This window comes from Maylandia zebra, linkage group LG22, assembly GCF_041146795.1.
Source record: "Maylandia zebra isolate NMK-2024a linkage group LG22, Mzebra_GT3a, whole genome shotgun sequence".
Lineage (NCBI taxonomy): Eukaryota > Metazoa > Chordata > Actinopteri > Cichliformes > Cichlidae > Maylandia > Maylandia zebra.
Window position 1 is genome coordinate 17,924,709 of NC_135187.1, and position 20,197 is coordinate 17,944,905.

The 20,197-nt window shown below is 41.6% G+C and overlaps 1 protein-coding gene across 1 annotated transcript in view; it reads left to right on the forward strand.

The window, feature by feature from the left end:
* Positions 1-13,973: 13,973 nt before the first annotated feature.
* ripor2 (RHO family interacting cell polarization regulator 2) overlaps positions 13,974-20,197 on the forward strand; it is a 74,930-nt gene continuing 68,706 nt past the window's right edge. The window contains exon 1 of the mRNA XM_076878957.1: positions 13,974-14,057. Coding sequence (XP_076735072.1) covers positions 13,997-14,057 — 61 coding nt within the window. The 5' untranslated portion in view covers positions 13,974-13,996. The remainder of the gene's footprint in view (positions 14,058-20,197) is intronic.

The following is a 20,197-nucleotide window of genomic DNA, read 5'->3' on the forward strand; positions in this document are numbered from 1 at the left end:
AATGTGTTTGCTCACTCCGAGGCAGAAAGTGAGCTGTGTGTTTTATCTGAATAAAGTTAGGTACAGACTTCAGTGACTGGCTGTTCTTATCGTTTGCTTTGTTTGACCTGAACACACAAAGTCTCCTAGCACTCACTGCCACTTGAGGTCATCCTCTCATAACCCCCTACATCTGTAGCTTTACCCTATGGGTAAATGAGCAGCTTTGATAAAATCAAGGTTTTAAAAGTTTCCCAACTGATCAGTATGAAAATCCACATTTTTTTAATGGTATTTTAACTGGTCCTTTGCAGGCATTTCCTTATATCACATTGGACTGAGTATCCTGGGGTTATTCACTAGTGAAATTGTTAATGGTCTGGTCTGGAAAGGGAAGCAAATAAGCTTTAAACACAAGATGATTGATTTGGGATTTAAATATTTGCGTCGGTTCACAGCTCTCCAGGTCATGGTCGCCAGAGAGTTTGAAAAAACAAGAGGCAACTGGATTAAGTTTGCAAAGGTATTTCGTCTCTAATCCTTGCTTCTGTTCTATAATCAAATGGTGTAGAGGTCTACATGGCAGGGGACCATTAGCACCCTTGAACGTGGTGCTAATGGTCGTTGACCCACTGTTGGTCACGTGAGCCAACACGTAAACCAGTCTGAAAAAAGGCGTGGGTATTTACCATCATTGAGGGGTTGTCCCACCCCATCTGAAATAAGGAAACCAACTAACCACAAAATTAAAGTCCTGTCATTTCCTTTTGCTAGCTCAGAAGGCTCTTGAGAGTCATGTAGCTTTAAACCAGAAGTTCTTGTGTTAGATTGTGTTTTGCTGATCAGCTTTTGATAAAGTTTAGGCAGTTAATTTTCAGCAGAAAATCTGAGAAAGATTTAATTTGAAAGAAGTAGTATTACATATAGTATATGTTTTATATAGTAGATTCCAACCTAAATACTATATAATCAAATATTTAAAAATAAATATCTGTAAAATAACACCATCATTGATTATCATTATTTTAGTAGCTCAGGCTATTCTCCTTTTTTTAAATTTAACTGTGGGTTTAGTGCAGCTCATCTGTGGAAGCATCATTGATATAATATAAATGTATAACAAACATCTGATTGGCTTGCTGTTGCAAACAGCAGGCTTGAACCTTTAGGTGGGCGGGACTTAAAGGAATATAAGGATATCCTCTCCCGCTGAAATCGCAGAGAAGCATTGAGAGCAGCCTGAAGCCTGAGTATTTGGCTCACGGTGACACTTTGCCCATGTGTACATCAGCTGTAACACGGTAGACTCCCTACATAATAACTCACCTCCATATCTGCTTTGGGAAACAGGCTTGGATCGAGAGTGCTTTTTGCTGTGAGCGGGTGGGTTTAATTGTTATGTGTCATATGCTGCAGTTTGAAGACAGACTTAGCTTGTTGAGGCTGGGCTGATTGCAGGCCAACTACGTACAGGGTGGAGGGTCTGAGAGGACAACTGCTGTTCCCTGTTGAAGTTGTCAGCATGTGGAGTGCAGCTGATTTGTGGCATAACTGGCCTTGACCTTGGATTTAGTTTGTTTCTGTGTTCACAAATGGGATGCTACTGTTTTATTCCTTAACTGTTTGTAGCTCAAGAAGTTTCCTTCTGATCTCAGTAATTTTATTAAATAAATTATATTTTAAAATTTTATTGGTGTCACCTTTTGCCCACAGCTAAACTGTCATTCAGACCTAGAACCTGTTTTTATTAGAAAAGCACTAACAGCAATGAGGAAAAGCAGAATTGTTGGTCTTTCGCACTTGTTTTTGAATCTTTCTACGGACTGGAAACTGTTTCTTGGCATCTTTTCTGCTCTGTCTACCTTCCAGTCTCCTCAGGTGGCTGCTCAAGCCCCACCTCCTGTCCATCCAAACCACATCGCCTCCCTAGAGGCTCAGTGCAGAGGCATCACATTTCAACGGGGTGTGCGCTCTGTGCTTCAGATGCTGCCCGTCGATAGGTGCTCCTGGCTGGGGGGAAGAGGCCTGAGTGTTCCTCCCCAGAACCACGGGAATTGGGTTCCACTGACTCATGCATAAAAGATAAAGCAGTGGAGGGGAAATGTAGCCGAGCACCATGACGGCTACAGAAACTACTCTCTCTCCCGCTGAGTGGAGATCAGGCAGCAGCTGAAGTGAATTCTTGGTATTAAAAGCTCAAGGCTGCTAAGGTAGTACTCTGAACACCTGATGGTCTGGAGGGAGCATCTCACCTGGGAATGGGCAGAGGAACCAGGGTGCTGCTGTTTGATGGATGAGTGGCTGTTACACACTGGCACCAGTTTGGCATCATGGAACTGCCTCGACGTCTGAACTGGATGCGTAACCGAGCTTGGAGGCCTCATGGCTGCCGCAGGCACTTCAATCGTAAGTGCAACGTGTGTTTGGGCCAATCAGGGAATCAGTTTTAGTCTTGATTTCCATTGTTTATGTTGTCTTTGTATCCATGTCTTTTGTTCCTTTGTTTCTTCTTCTTCTTCTTCTTTTTTACAAACATCTGCTTTCTGGACCTGCTTTGTAATTGTCTAAGTGCTGCTGTGAACCCGAGAAGCTCCCAGTGATGTCATCATGAGTTGTCAAGTGTAAGTTGTTGTGACTGTCACAGAGCTGCTGCTGTTCAGAGCATCATGAGGTGGACTGCAGACACATGTGTCTTGTGCGCCTAGTCATGCTTGATGATTTTAAACATGTCTACATGCTGCAAAGTTTTGTGTTTTTAAATTAGTCATGTGACTCAGTGAGCGGTTCTCAAACCTCTTCTGGCGTGCCCCGCGCTCATTTTCTAATCTGTCATTGAGGTGGGAAAAAAAGGTTAAGAGAAGTTTTAGTCAACTAAAAGTCAGCACCACAGCATCAGCAAATGATGTATATTTTAAATTTTCACACCATGGTTGCAGCAGCTCTCTGCCGCAACAACAACAAGCAGACTGCAGGTGTCAAATAAGATTAATGTTAAGCATCATGTGCTGAAAATGCAACCAGGGTGAGAGAACATGCACTGAAGTGTATGAAGATTCATTCATATTAAAAGCATCTTCACTTGGCTGCAGGCTGAGATCGCTCCTGGTTTGTGTTGGTCTTATCTTAAAGGGCCAAACAACATCATTACACTTGTTATTCTTTGCTGATAGTTGATGCATTTGATGACAGATGGCTACGATTCACTTTCCCTCTAAAAATCTCATCAGAAGGAAAGCTTGTCTGACACAGTGAGCGACGGCTGTCTGCCAACGCTCTAGTCTGTTTGATCAGGCCTGATGGTGAATGTTTAATTGAAACAACATCTGTGTCGATTGTGTAAGATCAGATTGTAGGAATGAAAAGGATGCAATGCGACACCCTTGTGGCCAGGCTGAGCAGATTTGATGGCGTTTTATTCGGTTTGCATGTTGTTTGCAAAGCTGAACGTCTGCAGACTTTTCTGTGCCTTTGTAGAAAAAGTTGCTTGTTGTGCAATGGGTGTGTATAGTGTGACATGCATACATACCACTGAAATGGAGTGCATGCCCAGAGATGGCGATTGCACCTAAACTGGCTAATCATGCTCACTTCCAGCTACATTAATTTGATTCTTGGACTGTACTAAATAAGTAATTTATTTGAATTTCATGAGCGGGATCACTCTTTATACCCTCCTCTTCCAATTCTCTTGACTATATATGACCCCACATACTGTCTTTTTGTGCCCTCACTGTCCTTGCCTGTTTCAATGAATTCATCTCTCATTAGTACATGGGGATCTGTTCAGCCTGGAAGCCACCACCAGCACCCTCTGAGGCCCAAACCACAGCCTCAATTGATGCTTACTGCCATTATCTACTAGAAATGAACTCAAACCTCAATGAGGATGTGGTCCTAGCTAGTCAATAAGTATTTATGCAGCCCATCAGTTCCTTCTTTGTGGTGGGGCCAACCCCTGCAGGCAGTTTGAACAGCAGGTGGGTGGGGCCTCTGTGTGCATATTATGCATATCACGTGCTGACATCACATGGCGTATTGGAGTATTAAGAGCAGTCTGAAGCCTTAGCTTGAATCAGTGGTTGTGATGGAAAAGACTTTGAGATGATCATTGAGAGTTCATGTTGTATGGCATTTGTACATTTGTGTTTCATAAAGCCACCAAAACCAATCATATTTTCACAGTTGACTTCTTATAACAGGTTTTATCAGTCTTCTTAGGATTCGTTTTATCAGGAAAATATTCTATAGCTCCATCTTAACAAGGAGTGCTCAGGCAGGCAGCGGTCTGGGTGAGGTGGGGGAAGCAAAGGGAGACCAAAGAGACAGCAAACAGCATAAGAACAAACACTTGATGGAACCAGCGACCCTAGATCAGCAACATTCAGCTCTGCGTGTCAGAGGGGAAATTGAAAAGTTAAAAAATGAAAAACACTGAACTGCTGCAGTGGATTATTATTATTAAAGATTTGCTCAAAATAAGCTGCCGAACTCGACTCTGCCCTTTCAGCCTTTTCCTGAAATGAAAAACCAAAGTCAGACTTATAAATATGAACAAAATCAACAAAGGTTTCCATCAAGGTCTCACCGTGGAGCTTGGAGTTGAGGAAGCATCGCCACATTTGTGGAGTTTGAAACTAAAGCAAACACGTGATTACATTTAGGTGTTACTGTTTGAGATAAACATGTATAGAAGTCAAAGTCAGCCTTAAAAATGATCATTACTACATTCAGGTTAGACAGAGCACCGATTCCTGCAGGTATTCACTCCCGTTTAACTTACTGAGAACACATTAGTCGAGTTAAATGACATTCGGTATTTTCAGATGTCAAACAGGTAACGTCTCGCCTTTCTAACTGCTGAAGGAGCTGAAACTGAAATGTATCTCAAGTATTGAGCTGTAATTATGGGTCAGAATTTGCTTTGAAACCACACACTAAAAATCTTCTTTTCAAGTGGGACTTAAATTAGTTTTATCTTTTTTTTCCTCCCGCATCTAAGGAAGCACTTGATCAGAACAACGACAGTCAGATCACTTTCTAAATATACTGCCTCTGTTTCTTGGAATAATCTACAGATGGAGCTGAAATTCTCAGACACTTTGAGTTTAAGTTAGTTGTAAAGAACAGCGATTGCTCTTAAAGTGGCACCAAACATGGCTTGAAACTGTTTTGTCTCTGATATTTTATTGCTTATAACCCATTGATAGTCGTGTTTGAGATTGTCTCCTGCTCCCAGGATTCAGCGACTCATGAAAGAGATTTTTAATCTGAATTAAACTTTTAGTTATAAGGCGGGGTGGTTTGTGATTATGTATACTGTTAAGATACTTGGAGCTTGCATTCCTTATATTTTGCTCTTAATCAGCTTTGCAGTTGTAACATATACTTTAAAAACAACCTGCATTGCATGAAGCGACCTAATGCAAAGAAACCTCAGCAAAATAATGTATTGAAAACTCATTCATGTCTTTTTTGTTTTTTAAATTTCTCTTTTAATGTGACTGCCTGCCAGCATCCCCTTTAAACCTGCACTTTAAAGATTATTTCTTACGAGAAGGCTGAGTGGATTTTGCACTGATTAGCTCAGAATTTGTTAACGAGAAGATCTAGAGCAGCGGCCTCGAATGCATGATGGCATTTTTACGCCTATGAGCCTTGAAATAGCTCCGTAAAGCAGAACAGAATTACTTCAAAGTATTGATAAAAATATACGACTTTCATCGGCCTTTTGACTGTGGCTCAGAAATTAAAATAGCAACAGAGGGAAAAGGGAAGTTTAAAAAAAAAAAAGCTACAGCTAACAGGTCATAATGTTCGTACTGATAGTCGAAACGCAAATGTCGACTTCAACAGGCAGCTGGAAGAAATAATGTTCTCCCTGGTGGTTAAGAACTGCTGTCTCACAACAAGAGGTTATTGTTCATGAAGCCTTTTTGTTATGTTCGTGCAGCTGAACCACAGTTATAATGAATATGCAGATCATGATAATGCAGCTTTTCACTCTGTCACATTAGAAGTTGTTGTTTTTTTAGTCTCCCACACCTCGGAATTGATGGTAGTTGATTGCATGTAATTGTAGATGGCGATTGTTTACACATTTCTTTTACACAAAATGTTCTGGTACCACTTCCTTTGTTTTTGAGGGGTAGTTGTTCACTGGAGACAGAGTAGTGGGTACTAATGTCGCTGTTCACTGGTGGCTTTAAGTACTTATGAACACTTGTGGGATGACAGTGAATCAGACCTAGTCAGGAGTAAGAAATCTATGGACTGGTGATTTATACATGCACAGGTTACTTCTTCAATTTCAATTCAATTCAGTTCAATTCAATTTTATTTATATAGCGCCAAATCACAACAAAAGTCGCCTCAAGGCGCTTCATATAAATCTATCTTTAAAGCTCGATTCCATATAATGCACAATAATCCCATCTGGACTTCTCCGTCTTTCTAACACAAAAAGATAACTTATCACTTGTCAGTGTGATTAAATAAATAAACCTCTTGCTCATAAAGGAAGCAGAACATTGGGGGTGGCTGTAGCTCAGGAGGTAGAGCAGGTCATTTACTGATTGGAAGGTTGGTGGTTTGATCCCTGCCTGCTTCTGTCTGTCAAAGTGTCCTTGGGCAAGACACCGAACCGATGCAGCCATCAGTGTCAGACAGAGCGCAGTCAGAAACCCTTGTGTAAACGCTGTATGAAGCGCCTTTTGTCCTCAGATATAGTAGAAAAGTGTTATACAAGAACCAGTTTATTTTTTTGTTTTGTTTTTTTCCCTTTCACTGAACTGTTTCTAGTACTGAGCAGTAGGGGGCCTCCACAGTTAGAAAATACGCATGCTTCCCTTTAGCTCACCACAAACATACAGTAGGCCCATGCTGTATGTTCCTATCTTGAGCTTAGAAGGAAGTGAAGCAACAAAAAGGCTGCACCTCTTCTCCATTCAGCAGTGTGTTTCTATTGTCAAGGTTAAAATGCATTGTTCCCCTTTTCTGCCACTGCGCTGAGGTCAACAACGCATCAGCTGTTTGATTTTATGAGTATTGCAGAAGCTGGAAAAATTACTTTCCTCTGATGATGACACACACGCACATGCACACCCACTGTGGCCAGTTTATCTGTCAGGCTGTAATTTGTTTTCCTCTAAATGGGCCTGAAGTCATGATGAAGATGATTAAAATAAACCACTTAAGCAGATTGTGTTATTCCGTGACCTGACTCATTCGTGCACTTTCCTCCTTCATTCTGTTGTTGCCACCTCCCCATTTTGCCCCTCTCTGCCCCTCACCTGTGCCCTGCTTGCATTTACTTTATTGCTTCCTTTCCTCCCATCCTCCCTCCTTTCACCGTCCTCATGCCCTGCGACCTCCTTCCCTCTCTTCCAGTTTTCCCCCTTCCTCCCTCCAGATATTCAACCCCCACTCCTCACCACTCCCCGCTCTCTTCTCTCCAATCAGATACATAATGGTGCTCACTCTCTAAAAATCTTCCCACTCCATAGCAACGCGCCTCCTCACCACTGTAACTCTGCTGCTACTGATGCAGGAAGGCGGTGTGATGCAAACTACATCAGAGGGGATTACATATTGCCTCGGCTCATTTTTCCAGCTGTAGCTAGACGTGATTCTCTCTCTTTCACTGCTTGCTCATATTTTATCCCAGTTTTCCTCTTTTTCTCCTCCTGTCACGCTTGTTTTTTCCCCTCTTTCTTCTTTCTTTCCCTCTCATCCATACATTTCTCTGCACTCTGCGCTATCTTTGCAGGAAAATAATTATTTCTACAGGTTACCAGGGAGCGTGTAAATGGAGTCATGTTGGCCCTCTCTCTGTAATTTCACACAATAAAGTCAACAAGCTGGGCTGCTGCGTGGGCTGCTCGTGAACACAGAGAGAAAGAGTTTTAGAAAGAAAGAGAGAGTGAGGGACAGAGAACAAAGTAAAATGTGTTTCCTAAAGAAGAAAATGTACAGGCAACACAGGCGCTCACATGAAGATTGTGTCCTATGCAATATAATTCAGTATTTTGAGTTCTTGATAATGACGCCTGTAAGCTTAGACATGCAATGAGGCTACTGTTAACATGCAAGTTTTTGTCATCTATAAATCTTAAAAAAAAAAAACAGTAAAATGCATAAACTGTACTTAAAGGATGGACATAGATTCCGGGTAGAAAAAGTGAGACTTGTATTCTTTGTATTAGCCAGCAGGGGGCACCTTAACTGACTGTCTACAGGAAAACAACCCTGAGCTTGTTTGCTGTGTTATCTCACAAAATTGTTGCTTATGAGTTCATAGGCTGAACTGCTACTTTCAGGCAGTACTGGACACCAGTTTTTGTTTGGCTAATGGTGATTGCTAGGCAAAATGATGACATCATAACCTCCATGGGCCTAAGATGTACCTTTGTGCCAAACTTGTTCCTTCTATTCATGATTGTCTGGGAAGAGTTTGCAGACAAAGAAACAAACACACAGATAGAGATTAGAGACACATTGTAGTAAGAATAATTCATCCAGCTGGAGGCTGGAGATGAGAGCAAGCCCACATTGACTGAAAGGTGTCCTGACAAAGGCTGCTGGAGCTCATCTATGCTTGCTAGGCCTTATCTCTAACTACGTAGTGTCACTGAGCTGACATCTGTTCACTGTTTGTGCTGTTGGATATTCTCTGACTATTATCGTGGCTTGTTGTTTGATTCAGACCATCCAAGAAGGTTGTGCTTCAGTTCTACTGAGTGAAATTCTAGTATTTCTTTAATCAGTTACTTAGTAACTGATTAAACAATTTTGTGAGAATCAGTTACTTAGTAACTGATTAAACCACTGAATTGTCAAAATGCTGCATTGAATGTATGACAGTCATGGCGACAATGTATCATCAAGAAGAATAAGCCCCCAGTTGCAAAGGCCTAGAGACCAGTTTCATCGATTTTATCCAGCAACAGCCAAAAAACCTCCTTGACTGCCAACCAGTCAGGGAATACATGAATATATATTTTATATCAGGTACAAAATAGGCAAACAACTATTGCAAACAACATGCGCGACATGAAGTCACACGAGACACGAGAAGCCTTGATTCTGGATCAACTCATCCCCAAGTGGCCATTCAAAGAACTGCAGATGGCTTTAACTTTGCGTCCTCCAGAAGTTGCCCCTTGGTATAAATACACCAACCTGTAAAAGTATTGAGTACAGCCACAGCTCAGGGTGAAGCTCAGCAAACACTCACTGCTGAGTGAGTAATATCAGCCAGTTCTCCAGGGCGTTGCACTCTGACCTCACTCTATAATGGAAAGAGCAAATCGATCAAATATCCTGTTGTTGCTGCTGCTGCTGTTATTATTTATTGTTCTTGTTGTCATTCAGAAGAAGTGAGAGAAAAGTTCACACTGACCTCGCCCTCTGCTTGTTGGACTCTTTTTGTTTCTGATGACTCACAAGGCATCATGTTTGGAAAAAATAGACAATGAAGCGACTTTATGGTTCAAAAATGTAATATCATGAATGTTCCGTTACAATAAAGAGATGTTGTCGTATCTTTCCACACATGCTTCGATTTTGATATTCAGGTGCGGCAAATAACCTTGTAGGAGTCACTTGCTGCATTAAAGAACTTCTTCTTTTCAGAGTTGATCAATGAGTAAACACACCACACACAGCAAACCGCCTCCTACCATATTATTATTTCTGCCTTTTCACTGAGACATGAATGAGAGGTTCTCACAGAAAAGCATCGGTCTGAGTAGTCAAACTTTGAGCCAGCTGAAGCATCTCAAGGCCAAAAACAGGAAGAGCTGGCATCCTCGTGAGCTCACGGTTCCCACGTCACCGGGCTTGGACGGCGCTGACAGTTTCTTCTTTGTGCTTCTCGGTGGAACTGCCGGGTTTCATGGTGGTCAGGATGTGGTGCTATTGAGTGTCCATTCCCCTCAGAAGGATGCCAGACTAACATCATTGTGTGTGTGTTCTTGCTTGCAAGAGACCGAGATGCCAGCGTTACTTAAACGCATGCTGGCTTCAATAATGAGAAGCAACATTCAAATGCTGATGAACCGGAAAGGAGGCATCGGTGTGACTCTGTATTGCTGTGAGAGAGTCTCCTTCTTTCTTTTCCTTAAAAAAAAAACAAATACAAAAAATGTGAAAAACCTAAAGTTATTGCAAATTAAAACTCATATGTGCAAACTGATATTTAATTTCCTTTTCTTTTTTTTATATGTCAGAAGGTCAAACAACCACTTCAGTTTGAAATAGTTCAGGCTTTGCAGGGTTAAATGTACTTACTGTGAATAACAAGGCTGGGTTATACTTTTGGAGTCCCAGCCTAGCTGTGATCTCAGTGCTTCAGTGCCAAGAACACAGTTTGTTCAGATTAGTTTTGTTTACTTATATTTTGATCAAGCTGTGCTCAGATTAGCTTTGGGAGTGTTGTTGCCGCATTCAGCGTTTTTTGTAGCCAGTGTGTGAAGAATTGTGTATTAATAATGATACCATATATATTTACAACCCTAACCTATGGACTAGCCCATGTGTGATGACTTTAGATCATCTGGAATCTGAATAATGTGACTTTTAAGCTAACTCCTAAATTCAAGCGCCTCTCTTCCGCTCCTTTACAGTGCCTACGGTGAACACCTGAAGATTACAATCACATGATACCATTGTATATCTGCTATATATAGGGCTTTGATCAGAGTACATCAGTCATAACATTACAACCACCCTCATAATCCTGTGTAAGTCTCATTTACTTCTAAGGCTGCTCTCATGTACTGATGCATCAGCGTCACAAGACCTTTGAAGCTGATCCATGGCATCAGACAGCAAGATGTTAACATGAGATCCTGAGCTTTCTTGGGTGATGTCATATGCACATTGCCTGCCATTCTGCAATATTGGATGTGATGCAATCATTTGTCTCAAGGGATAAATGTGTATTTGGTGGACATGTTAGCATGATGGCAATACCCCAATAAGGGTGCTTTTAGTTTAGAAATGGAGTCCACTAAACACTAATGTCAACAAACACACCAACACATAAAATAGAAGGTGATCTGGATGCACAAGGTATTAATACATGTGTATTCTTACTGGACTTCCAGCTGCTATCTCCAGGAGCTAGCCACTCATCAGCTTTATTAGATAAGCCAATCTTACCCAGTAAAAAGTCAGGTTTATCCACTGAAGTCCATCTGGCCTAACTGCAGTCAGACTGCTGGGCGCGGCATCCCCGAGTGCTTGCTCATAGGGGGTCATATTGCTGGGTTTTTCTCTGTACGTATTATTGTAGGGTCTAACTTACAATGTAAAGCACCTTGAGGCGACTGCTGTTGTGATTTGGCGCTGTATAAATAAAGTTGGTATACTGGGGCTGATGTGTTTGAAAATGGCTTTCCAGTGCAGTGCAGGCAAGTTACAGCTTCCTCGTTCTGTGACTGCAGTACTATTTTCCAAATTTATGGGGAAAAAATGGTTTTGTAGAATTTTTTCTTAAAAGTGTTCAGTGGCAGGTATCATTCTGGTGTCTGGATCAATGTCAAATGACAACCAGCATTATTAACAAATCATTTTACCTTCACTGTGTAATTAGTTTCCTTGGCTAAGTTTGATCCATTAATAACACATGAGAAGAATTGCAGGAAATATGTGAAATGTCTTTATATTTAACAGGTAAAAAAACAGTGCCAGGATCATATTGTTTTGTAAGTAGGCCATGCGCGGTTGCTGTTATTAGTCCACGATCATACTTCAGGGAGAAGGACAGATGTGAAGTCAAGGCAGATGTCATCATTCTGGAGTGACCTGATGCAAAGCTAGACTCTGGGAAAGCATGCTTTCATACACATATGCTCACACACACATGCAGAGATTTTTAGTCTGTTTTTAAAAGGCTTTCACGCGTGATGATGTGCTGTCATCACAGTTTCCAGCTCTGCCCCCGTTCCCCTGACCATCAGGGCAGAAAGGCTACAAGTGTAAAACTGTGACCGCTTCTGTCATCCTCTGATTTGGTATACACCCTGAGCCCACTTCCTAATTGTGACACTTTTTATTAGTGCTGTGGTTTGTGTTCATTCTGTACTCTGAGAAATGCAGCTGCAACAGGGAGCTAATGTTATTTTACACACTATTGCCCAACCTTCCTTCCACGTCCCCACCCTAGTTCTCAGAAATTGTGTTACCATATTTTCAACTTGTTTAATCTATAAATCTGTTTCGGGGGTTTTTCACCACTGACTTTTAAAATGTTTTATATTTACTGCATTTGTACCTTTTAACCACAGGACTAACACAACCAAAGGCCTCAAAAAGTGGATCTTATTACCGTGGGTAGCACGACCCATTTCGTTTGTCAGTGTCTTCTGTTTTCTCCACTTTTCGATTTTGAAAGTTGACTTCTCCTTTTTGTAGTCAGCAGGTGATGGCTGAAATGTAAACTAGAGGACACAGTGATGTACTGGGAGGCGTGGGAGAGGAAATTGTGGTTTTCAGAACTGTTGCCACCCTGTTACCCCGCCCTGTGGTAACTTTTTTCATTTAGCTTCTGAATCTCCCCAACAGGAAAATGTTTAATGATCTGTTTGAAGCTCGGGCATATCGAGTGTCAGAAATGTGCTAACACACTGAGTGGACTGATGACTGTAACACGTAAAATAAAAAGGCGGGGCTATGTATACATGTGCTGGCTACATGATATCATGCTGCACTGTTTCACTGATCACTTTAAAAGGGATTGGGTTAGACTCCCTTTTACCACTGAATTGATCTGTCTGACTGTAATACAGTCACAGAGGTGTTGCCTGACGGTCTGTTAGACAATCCCAGAAGATTTGTGACATACTGGCAGGCTACACCAAATGGTCACTTTATTAGGTACACCTTGTTAGTAGTATGTTGGCCACCTTTTCCCCCCCAGAATTACCTTAATTCTTCATGGCACAGATTCAACATGAGGTTGGAAACATTCCTCAGAGATTTTGGTCCTTGTTGACATGATGACATCACGCAGTTGCTGCAGGTTTCTTGGCTGCACATCCATGATGCGAATCTCCTGTTCCACCTCATCCCAATTGTGCTGTGTTGGATTGAGATCTGGAGACTGTGGAAGCCATTTCAGCACAGTGAACTCATTGTGATGTTCAGGAAACCAGTTTGAGATGATCTGAGCTTGTGACAGACATTGTCCGGCTAGAAGATGGGAACATTGTGGTAATAAAGGGATGGACCTGGTCAGCAACAATACTAGGATACACTATAGTGTTTAAGCAGTGGTCAGTTGGTGCTGAGGGGCCCAAAATGTGCCAAGAAAATATCCCCCACTCCATTACACCACCAGCAGCCTGAGCTGTTGAAGCAAGGCAGGATGGATCCGTGCTTTCATGTTGTTTACACCCAAATTTTGACCCTATGTCACAGGAAAAACTGAGACTCATCAGACAAGGTCTTCTGTTATCCAATTTTGGTGAGTCTGTGTGAGCATTTGCACCTAGAGAACTGCCGCTTCCTGAATATGTTCTCTTTTTCAGACCACTCTCTGTACACCCTAGAAAACCCCACATAGATCAGCAGCATGAACGTGCACCAAGGACATCCGCGTAAATTAAGCACTCAGGGTCACAGAGACCAAATGCACAGACAGGGTCGAGGTCTGCTGATTCTTTTGACTGAGCGCTTCAGCCGCCTGTTATCTCTTCCCTCCAGGTGTACCCGGGAGCAGCAGGCCACAGCATGAGTACCGCCATCTCTGCGGTGCCAGCCGGCACAGCCGGCGTGCAGCGGCTGTATTGCGGCCATTGTCTGATGCCCTCTTTGCACTCTGACAGGCACAGAAAGGCAAAGAGTGAATGAGAAAGAGAAGAGGATCCAATTGTGAAGCGGAAAGAATGACAAAATACAATAGCGGCAGGGAGAGACAGGGAGAGAGAGCACAAAAATAGAAAGTGGTGACAGCACAAAAGGAGTAGCAGGCTTCACACTGTTAAAAAGGCATCGCTTTGGATTATCCTCTGGCACAATGCATCGCAGAGTCAAGACATACAACTACATTACGATGAAAAGATATCGATATGCTTACAGTAGGTATCTACTAGTTGTTCTCTTGCAAAGTTACTTCTGTGTGTTTTCATTACCAGCCTCGGATGTTTTCTGCCATCTCACCGAGCTTTCCTGCACACTAAACCACGCAGCGCACTGACGCAATCACAGGCTGCAGGTTTGTCCCAGTGGAAGTCGGTTTATGTGGTTTCTCTTGAATAATGTGAGAGCGGATGATACTTGCAGGATTTCAAAACTCATTTGTTGTTTTAGAAGTTCATTCACTCACATGTTCTCCTGTTTGCAGGCTGATTCATGAAGGATGTAACTCAGCAGTCTGCACTGTTTACATTGTGTTTTATGCACGAGTCATTATATCCACTCTTAGATCCAAAATACGAGTTCTCCTCCTTGGATCTCTCAGATGATTACAACACTATGCCACTACCCTATGCTATAACATATAGATTTTCTCTATAGTTTGCATCCTTGTGGGTTTTAAAGATGTTTCAGGAAGCTGGAGCAGATGTTTTGGCCTGTGTACGTCTGCATGCGTGAATATGTGCAGGCTTGGCGGCGGTTTGGTACATCATGGCCGTCTTCCCTTAGTCACATGAAGCCATAATGTGCAAGACACAGACTAACTCACACACGTGCACCTCCAATGAGTCAGAAAGTGCCATGGCAAATTGGATTTGCCACGCAGTGCCCTCGTTATTGTTACCCGGGTAACCAGCCACCCATTCACAGTCATCCCATTTTTTCATCTTTCTTATAGAGAGAGAGAAAAGGCCGAGGCCTGGCTAAAGAGAAAAGGAGAAGGAATGAGAGAGGTCTCCTTCCCCCCCCCTTGTGTCTTCTTTTTCTCCTCCGCTCCTCATCCTGTCTGGCTCATGCTCACATTAGTCTGTGGGAATGATCAAACGTGAGTTGGCCTGAGGACACTTTTCCACCATCCTCCAAAAATGATGTGATATTTTTTGCCTTCACCTCATTCCCACCACCTCAGATGAATACCCATCTGTCAGGGTGCAGCAGAGGAAGTCAGGCTGACATCAAGAACTTTTTGGAGGAAAGTTTTCCCATAAGTCTCCTCGTTAAAATGATCAGTCCTGGAGCAGCACAAACTTTACTGCAAAATGCACTTTGTGTATGGCAGTTTGTTTAGTGTCAGCTTACTGTGGGTTGGGCGTATCTTCCTCTTTATTCACATTCTTAGTATTACTGCTTGTTTGTTTATTGCTTTAAGTCGTTATTGCATTTTTGAAGAGCTTCTCAGTTAGTGTTATATCAGCAGTTGTTATGCACTGACACCAGATCACAGTTTGGAAATCTTTCACGAGAAAAGCCTGCAAGATGTTTTATTAGCAGCATGTTTGTTCCCTTTAAAATATAGTCTAAAAGAAGAGCTTTCTATAATTTATTTATCCCAATTAGAGCTGCTTAACATTTCTTTTAGAAAGTAATTTTTACACTAATAATAGCAATAATTTGCTAAATTACAGCAATTACAGCACAACTCACGGCCACATCAAGTGTGTTGGGAAAAAATCGTCAGAAGGGAACTTGTTGTGTAACAAGCATTGCTATTTTGCAAAATATCTGTCCTCAAAAATGCACAACGGAATAGATTGAGTCGACATCAAGTAACGATGAGCTGGTCCTGATGTCCCTGAAACAGGAAAAAGAAGAAACTGAGATTCTGGGTTCATCTAATTCTCACTAGCAGAAAGCAGCAGGGAGAATTTCATGGTTTGATCCAGGAGATGAAGCTGGATCACGACTGCTATCGTACATATTTCAGGACGTCAGTGAGGCAGTTTGAGCTCTCGTTGGCAGAGTTGGGACCACATCTGAGGAGGAGGAAAATAAATCATTTCAGGGAGGCGATTGACCTGAGTCAGCATCTAACTGTGTGTCTGAGGTAAAATAGTATCATTTTACTATTTGTATGTCACTGTATATTCAATACCTGTGCACATTTTGAGCAACAAGCTGTCACATTGCCAAATACAGTGATCTGATTGGTCAGATCTGTTTATGGTCGTACGTGAGAGTGAAAAATATTTTTGACTCATTAAATTTTCACTCAGATTTAACACATCTGGTGTGCAAAGGCCTTTTCTCTAGTGAGAAAAGTAACTCACAGAAGTAACTTTTTATTTAGCTGGCATGTTGGTTACATGTCCAGGCTTTAACTCATTGCATTTCCTTCATTACATAACCAGCAACAGGCTCGTCAGTTTCCCTCAGAGCAACAGCTAGAAGCTAGCCAAAACTGCTTCAGAGACACAGTCATTCTTGTATTTAACTATTACTGGATTCATTCGACTTGTATGCAGCCGTGTGGAATGTGAGTAACAGTAACAGACCAGTAACAGCTTTCTTGAACAGCAAAACAAACACGTTAAGCTTCTCGCTACAGAAAAAGTTGTTTGCGTATGTGGTGTGCAGTGTTGGTCAAGTTACTTGAAAAAAGTAATCAGTAACTAATTACTGATTACTTCCCCAAAAAAGTAAAATGGCCTGCATTTGTATAGCGCTTTACTCAGTCCCTAAGGACCCCAAAGCGCTTTACACTACATTCAGTCATTCACCCATTCACACGCACATTCACACACTGGCAATGGCAAGCTACATTGTAGCCACAGCTGCCCATTACTTTACTGATTACTTATTTTCAAAAGTAATTAATTACTTAGTTACTTAGTTACTTTTTCTAAACACAATTTACAACCTGAATAGGTGATAAATTGATAGATCTTTCAGCCCAATTCTACTTTTTCTGCATAATCCATCATACAAAATGTAATCAAATGGAAAAGTCTCTTTTTAAAACTTGTTTTATTAGTTTTAATCTTTTAACTTTATCCATCAAGCAAAAATTTAATTATATGCAACATTCGCTGACTGGAAGAAATTTGTTTAATATTTAAACCTATTTTCTGCACATTCCAGCACATAAAAATTTTTTTTTGTGTGTGTGTTTACACTCTTTCAAATAGATGCAAGTAAAACACAGCAGAAAATAAATAAAGTCAAAGACTAGCGGTCCTTTTGCTCTATTTTTAGGGTAGGCGGAGGTTTACCTTGGTGCAGGTGTGCTGCGGTGGTCAGTGGAAGAATCCGCGAGTTTCTCTGTGAGTTTCCCATTACATGGTAGCGCACTCGGTGCTTGCTTGGAAGTTTAGGGGTTTTTTTCGCTGTAAAAAGAAGTTTTCTTCCCACGCACAACGGACGCTAATGTTTTTGTCACTTTTTACTGAATCAAACTCAAAGTAAGGTCAGTACTTCCACGCTTTAAACGCTGCACGCTCATACTCTCTCCCGCACTCTATATTAGCCATTGTTGATCTGCACACAGCTGTTGTCACAAACATTGCACTCGTTTACTCACTGTCATGAGACATTCTCGCAAAAAAATCATGGTTTTAGTAACGCGGTATCGCAGCGTTCCTACGGGAAAGTAACAGTAATCTTATTACCATTTTTGCAATAGTAATCCCTTAACTTTACTCGTTACTTGAAAAAAGTAATCGGATTACCCATCTCTGGTGGTGTATGCATCAATGGTCCTAACCAGGCTGAACAAAATACCAGAATCTCCAGAAGGAAAGTAAAACTGACCTAAATGCTAACTAAAGGTCTGCAATATAAAGGAAAAAATTTCAATAACAACACTGACTATTTTTGTGAGTATATATGTGTAAGGGGTAGGAATTAGTGCAGTGAATGTATAAGTGGACACTTTCTTTTTTTCTTGTTTTTAATTTAAAACATTAATGTTATCATCTTTGCCAGAGAAGCGTTTAAATGACTGAAACTGGTATAAAAAGACAAAAAAATGGGGTGCATCCATTAAATCTGTCAGTGCAAGCCTCTCAGTGGCCTTTTAAACTTGTGGCCACAGAGACCAGTCACAGCTTTTAATGCTAGCTCAGGGACAATAACAATATAGAAACACACACTCAGTGATGTGCTCTGTTGGAGTCTCCCCACCAGTCCATAAACGTTATTGGTGCAGTCTGTCTTTAATGCAAGAGCTCAGTTGTCAAGCGCCACAGAATTAGCATGGATGCTAAAGAGCTGCTGCTTTCATGCTAATAACTGATATTTTAAGCCGTGGTAACAGGCAACATACTGATGCATATTTTCAGGGCCAGCAGAGCGGCTGTGTAGGAGGCTGAAGCCGCCTATTCAGCCTCCTGGGATACTCATCATCTGGCTCGATTCAGATGCCAAAGAGCTCCATTGTTTGACCCCATTCAAACGGCACCATTGTACAGAGCCGGTCTGATTGTGCGACAGTTACAACTGTGTATGCGTGTTTTTGTGTTCACTTGTCTGTTTGTGTTTTGTTTTGGTGGTATTGTGTGTGTGTGTTCAGTTGTATCATATGTGTGTAAGAGTAATTTGTGCGTATGCGTGGTGTTGTGTATTTGCATTTCCTGAAGCAGGGGCTTTTTCTCTGGTGGTCAGAACAAATAGCCGGCCATTGAAATGCAGCAGGGCAAACGCTGACCCCATTTTCTGGCGCTGCAGGCCGGCAACAGTTCACGGTTACAGAAAGAGAGAGAAGAGAAGCTCCTATATTTTCCGACATCTGCATGTACCATTTTTGCATTGAATAAAGTGAGCCTCGGTTTAAGGGAAAAACAACAACAACAATGTTTTGCACATAATGATGACACAGTCAACAGCAGAACCAGCTCGTTATAGGAGTGCACAGATGGGAGTGGGATGAGTCTGCATAAGACAGTGGGCTTTGCTTTGCATGTGTCACTGTGTTTTCTGTTTACTTGCCTGCCTGACCAGTGACTCTAGCTCCCTGCGACACAGAGCAGCGAGTCAAAATGTCACTGCTGTTAGCCGTGAAGCAGCAGTCTGGTTGGCGAGCATTAATTATGATCCGTCACTTAGTCCGACACTCGAGTTTAACTTGCAGTGTGGTTCTTGTCGCGTTAATCAAAGAGAAAGATCTTTGCAGGGCTGCGTGATTACAAGACAGCATTCAGAAGAAGCCTTTCAGATTGCTCTCATGCACAGTTTTCATCAACATACAGTTACTTAAAATTCTTACTCTTCATTTTATTTGTTTACCGTTTCTCTGAGCATTGCACACTCTGACCTTGGGTGAATTTGCAGGGAAGACTGTGGCACCTGAATGTTGCAGACCTACAAACTATGAAAACATCCACTTTTAAAGAGGTGCTGATATTTACTGGTGCTCAACCTGGATGCTTCCTTACGTCTTAATTCCTATGGAAGCAGCTGACTGCTCTGCATGGAAACGTGGACCCTCAATAAATATAAAGCAATAATTCTGAGTAAAATACAACTAAAATATATCAAATCAAAGGCTTATTTATTCAAATAATTAATTGTAAAGGAAAACATGTTTGGTATGAACTGAATGTATACTAAGTAAAATTCATTTGACATTTAATTTACATTGTATTTACTTAATACAATTACATGCAAAATTTAATGTAATTGAATTGGTTAAAATCAGAATTTGGGGCCAGATTTCTTTGTTTCTCTTTTTTGAATGACTTCATCTTTGGGTTTTGAGTTGCAGCGGCCAGTTTTAGCCATCTTCACAGATTCTGTGTTGCTTCAGATTGGCAGATAAGATTTGAACACATCTCTAACAAACACGACACACTCTGTTCCTCTTATCGACCTCACACAAACAGGAAATACTCTCATAAAGCGAGCCTTTCTCTCAACCCAAAGACGTTCTTAAAACAACTCTTTGGTCTCACATTCTTTGCGCGTCCTTTTGCGATGTGTCCGGATTGTCTGGACTTGCCCCAGTGAAAATGAGTTTATTCCCTCAAGCTTGGGCCTTGAAGGGAGCCAGCGGCTGGGGAGAGGAAGTCTGAAGGAAAAGTGATAATGAACTGACTTTAGGCCTACTTTCTATTTTGGTTTGAAATTGGTTTGTCTAAATGGGGTGAGTCAGAGAAACTGCTTTCTGGCAGATGTAGGCACAGAGTGAGAAAGAGGAAGAAAGTTCTGTCTGCCTGCTATTAAAAAAACAAACCGTTTCCATCTAAGAATAAATTAAAGGTCAAAAAGACACAAAGCGCTGCATGTTAACAGTAATTTAGGAGTGGACATGAAATGCTTGAAAGAGGCTGTTAAAGGGCCTCCTGGGGATGGACCAAAGCTTTTTAAA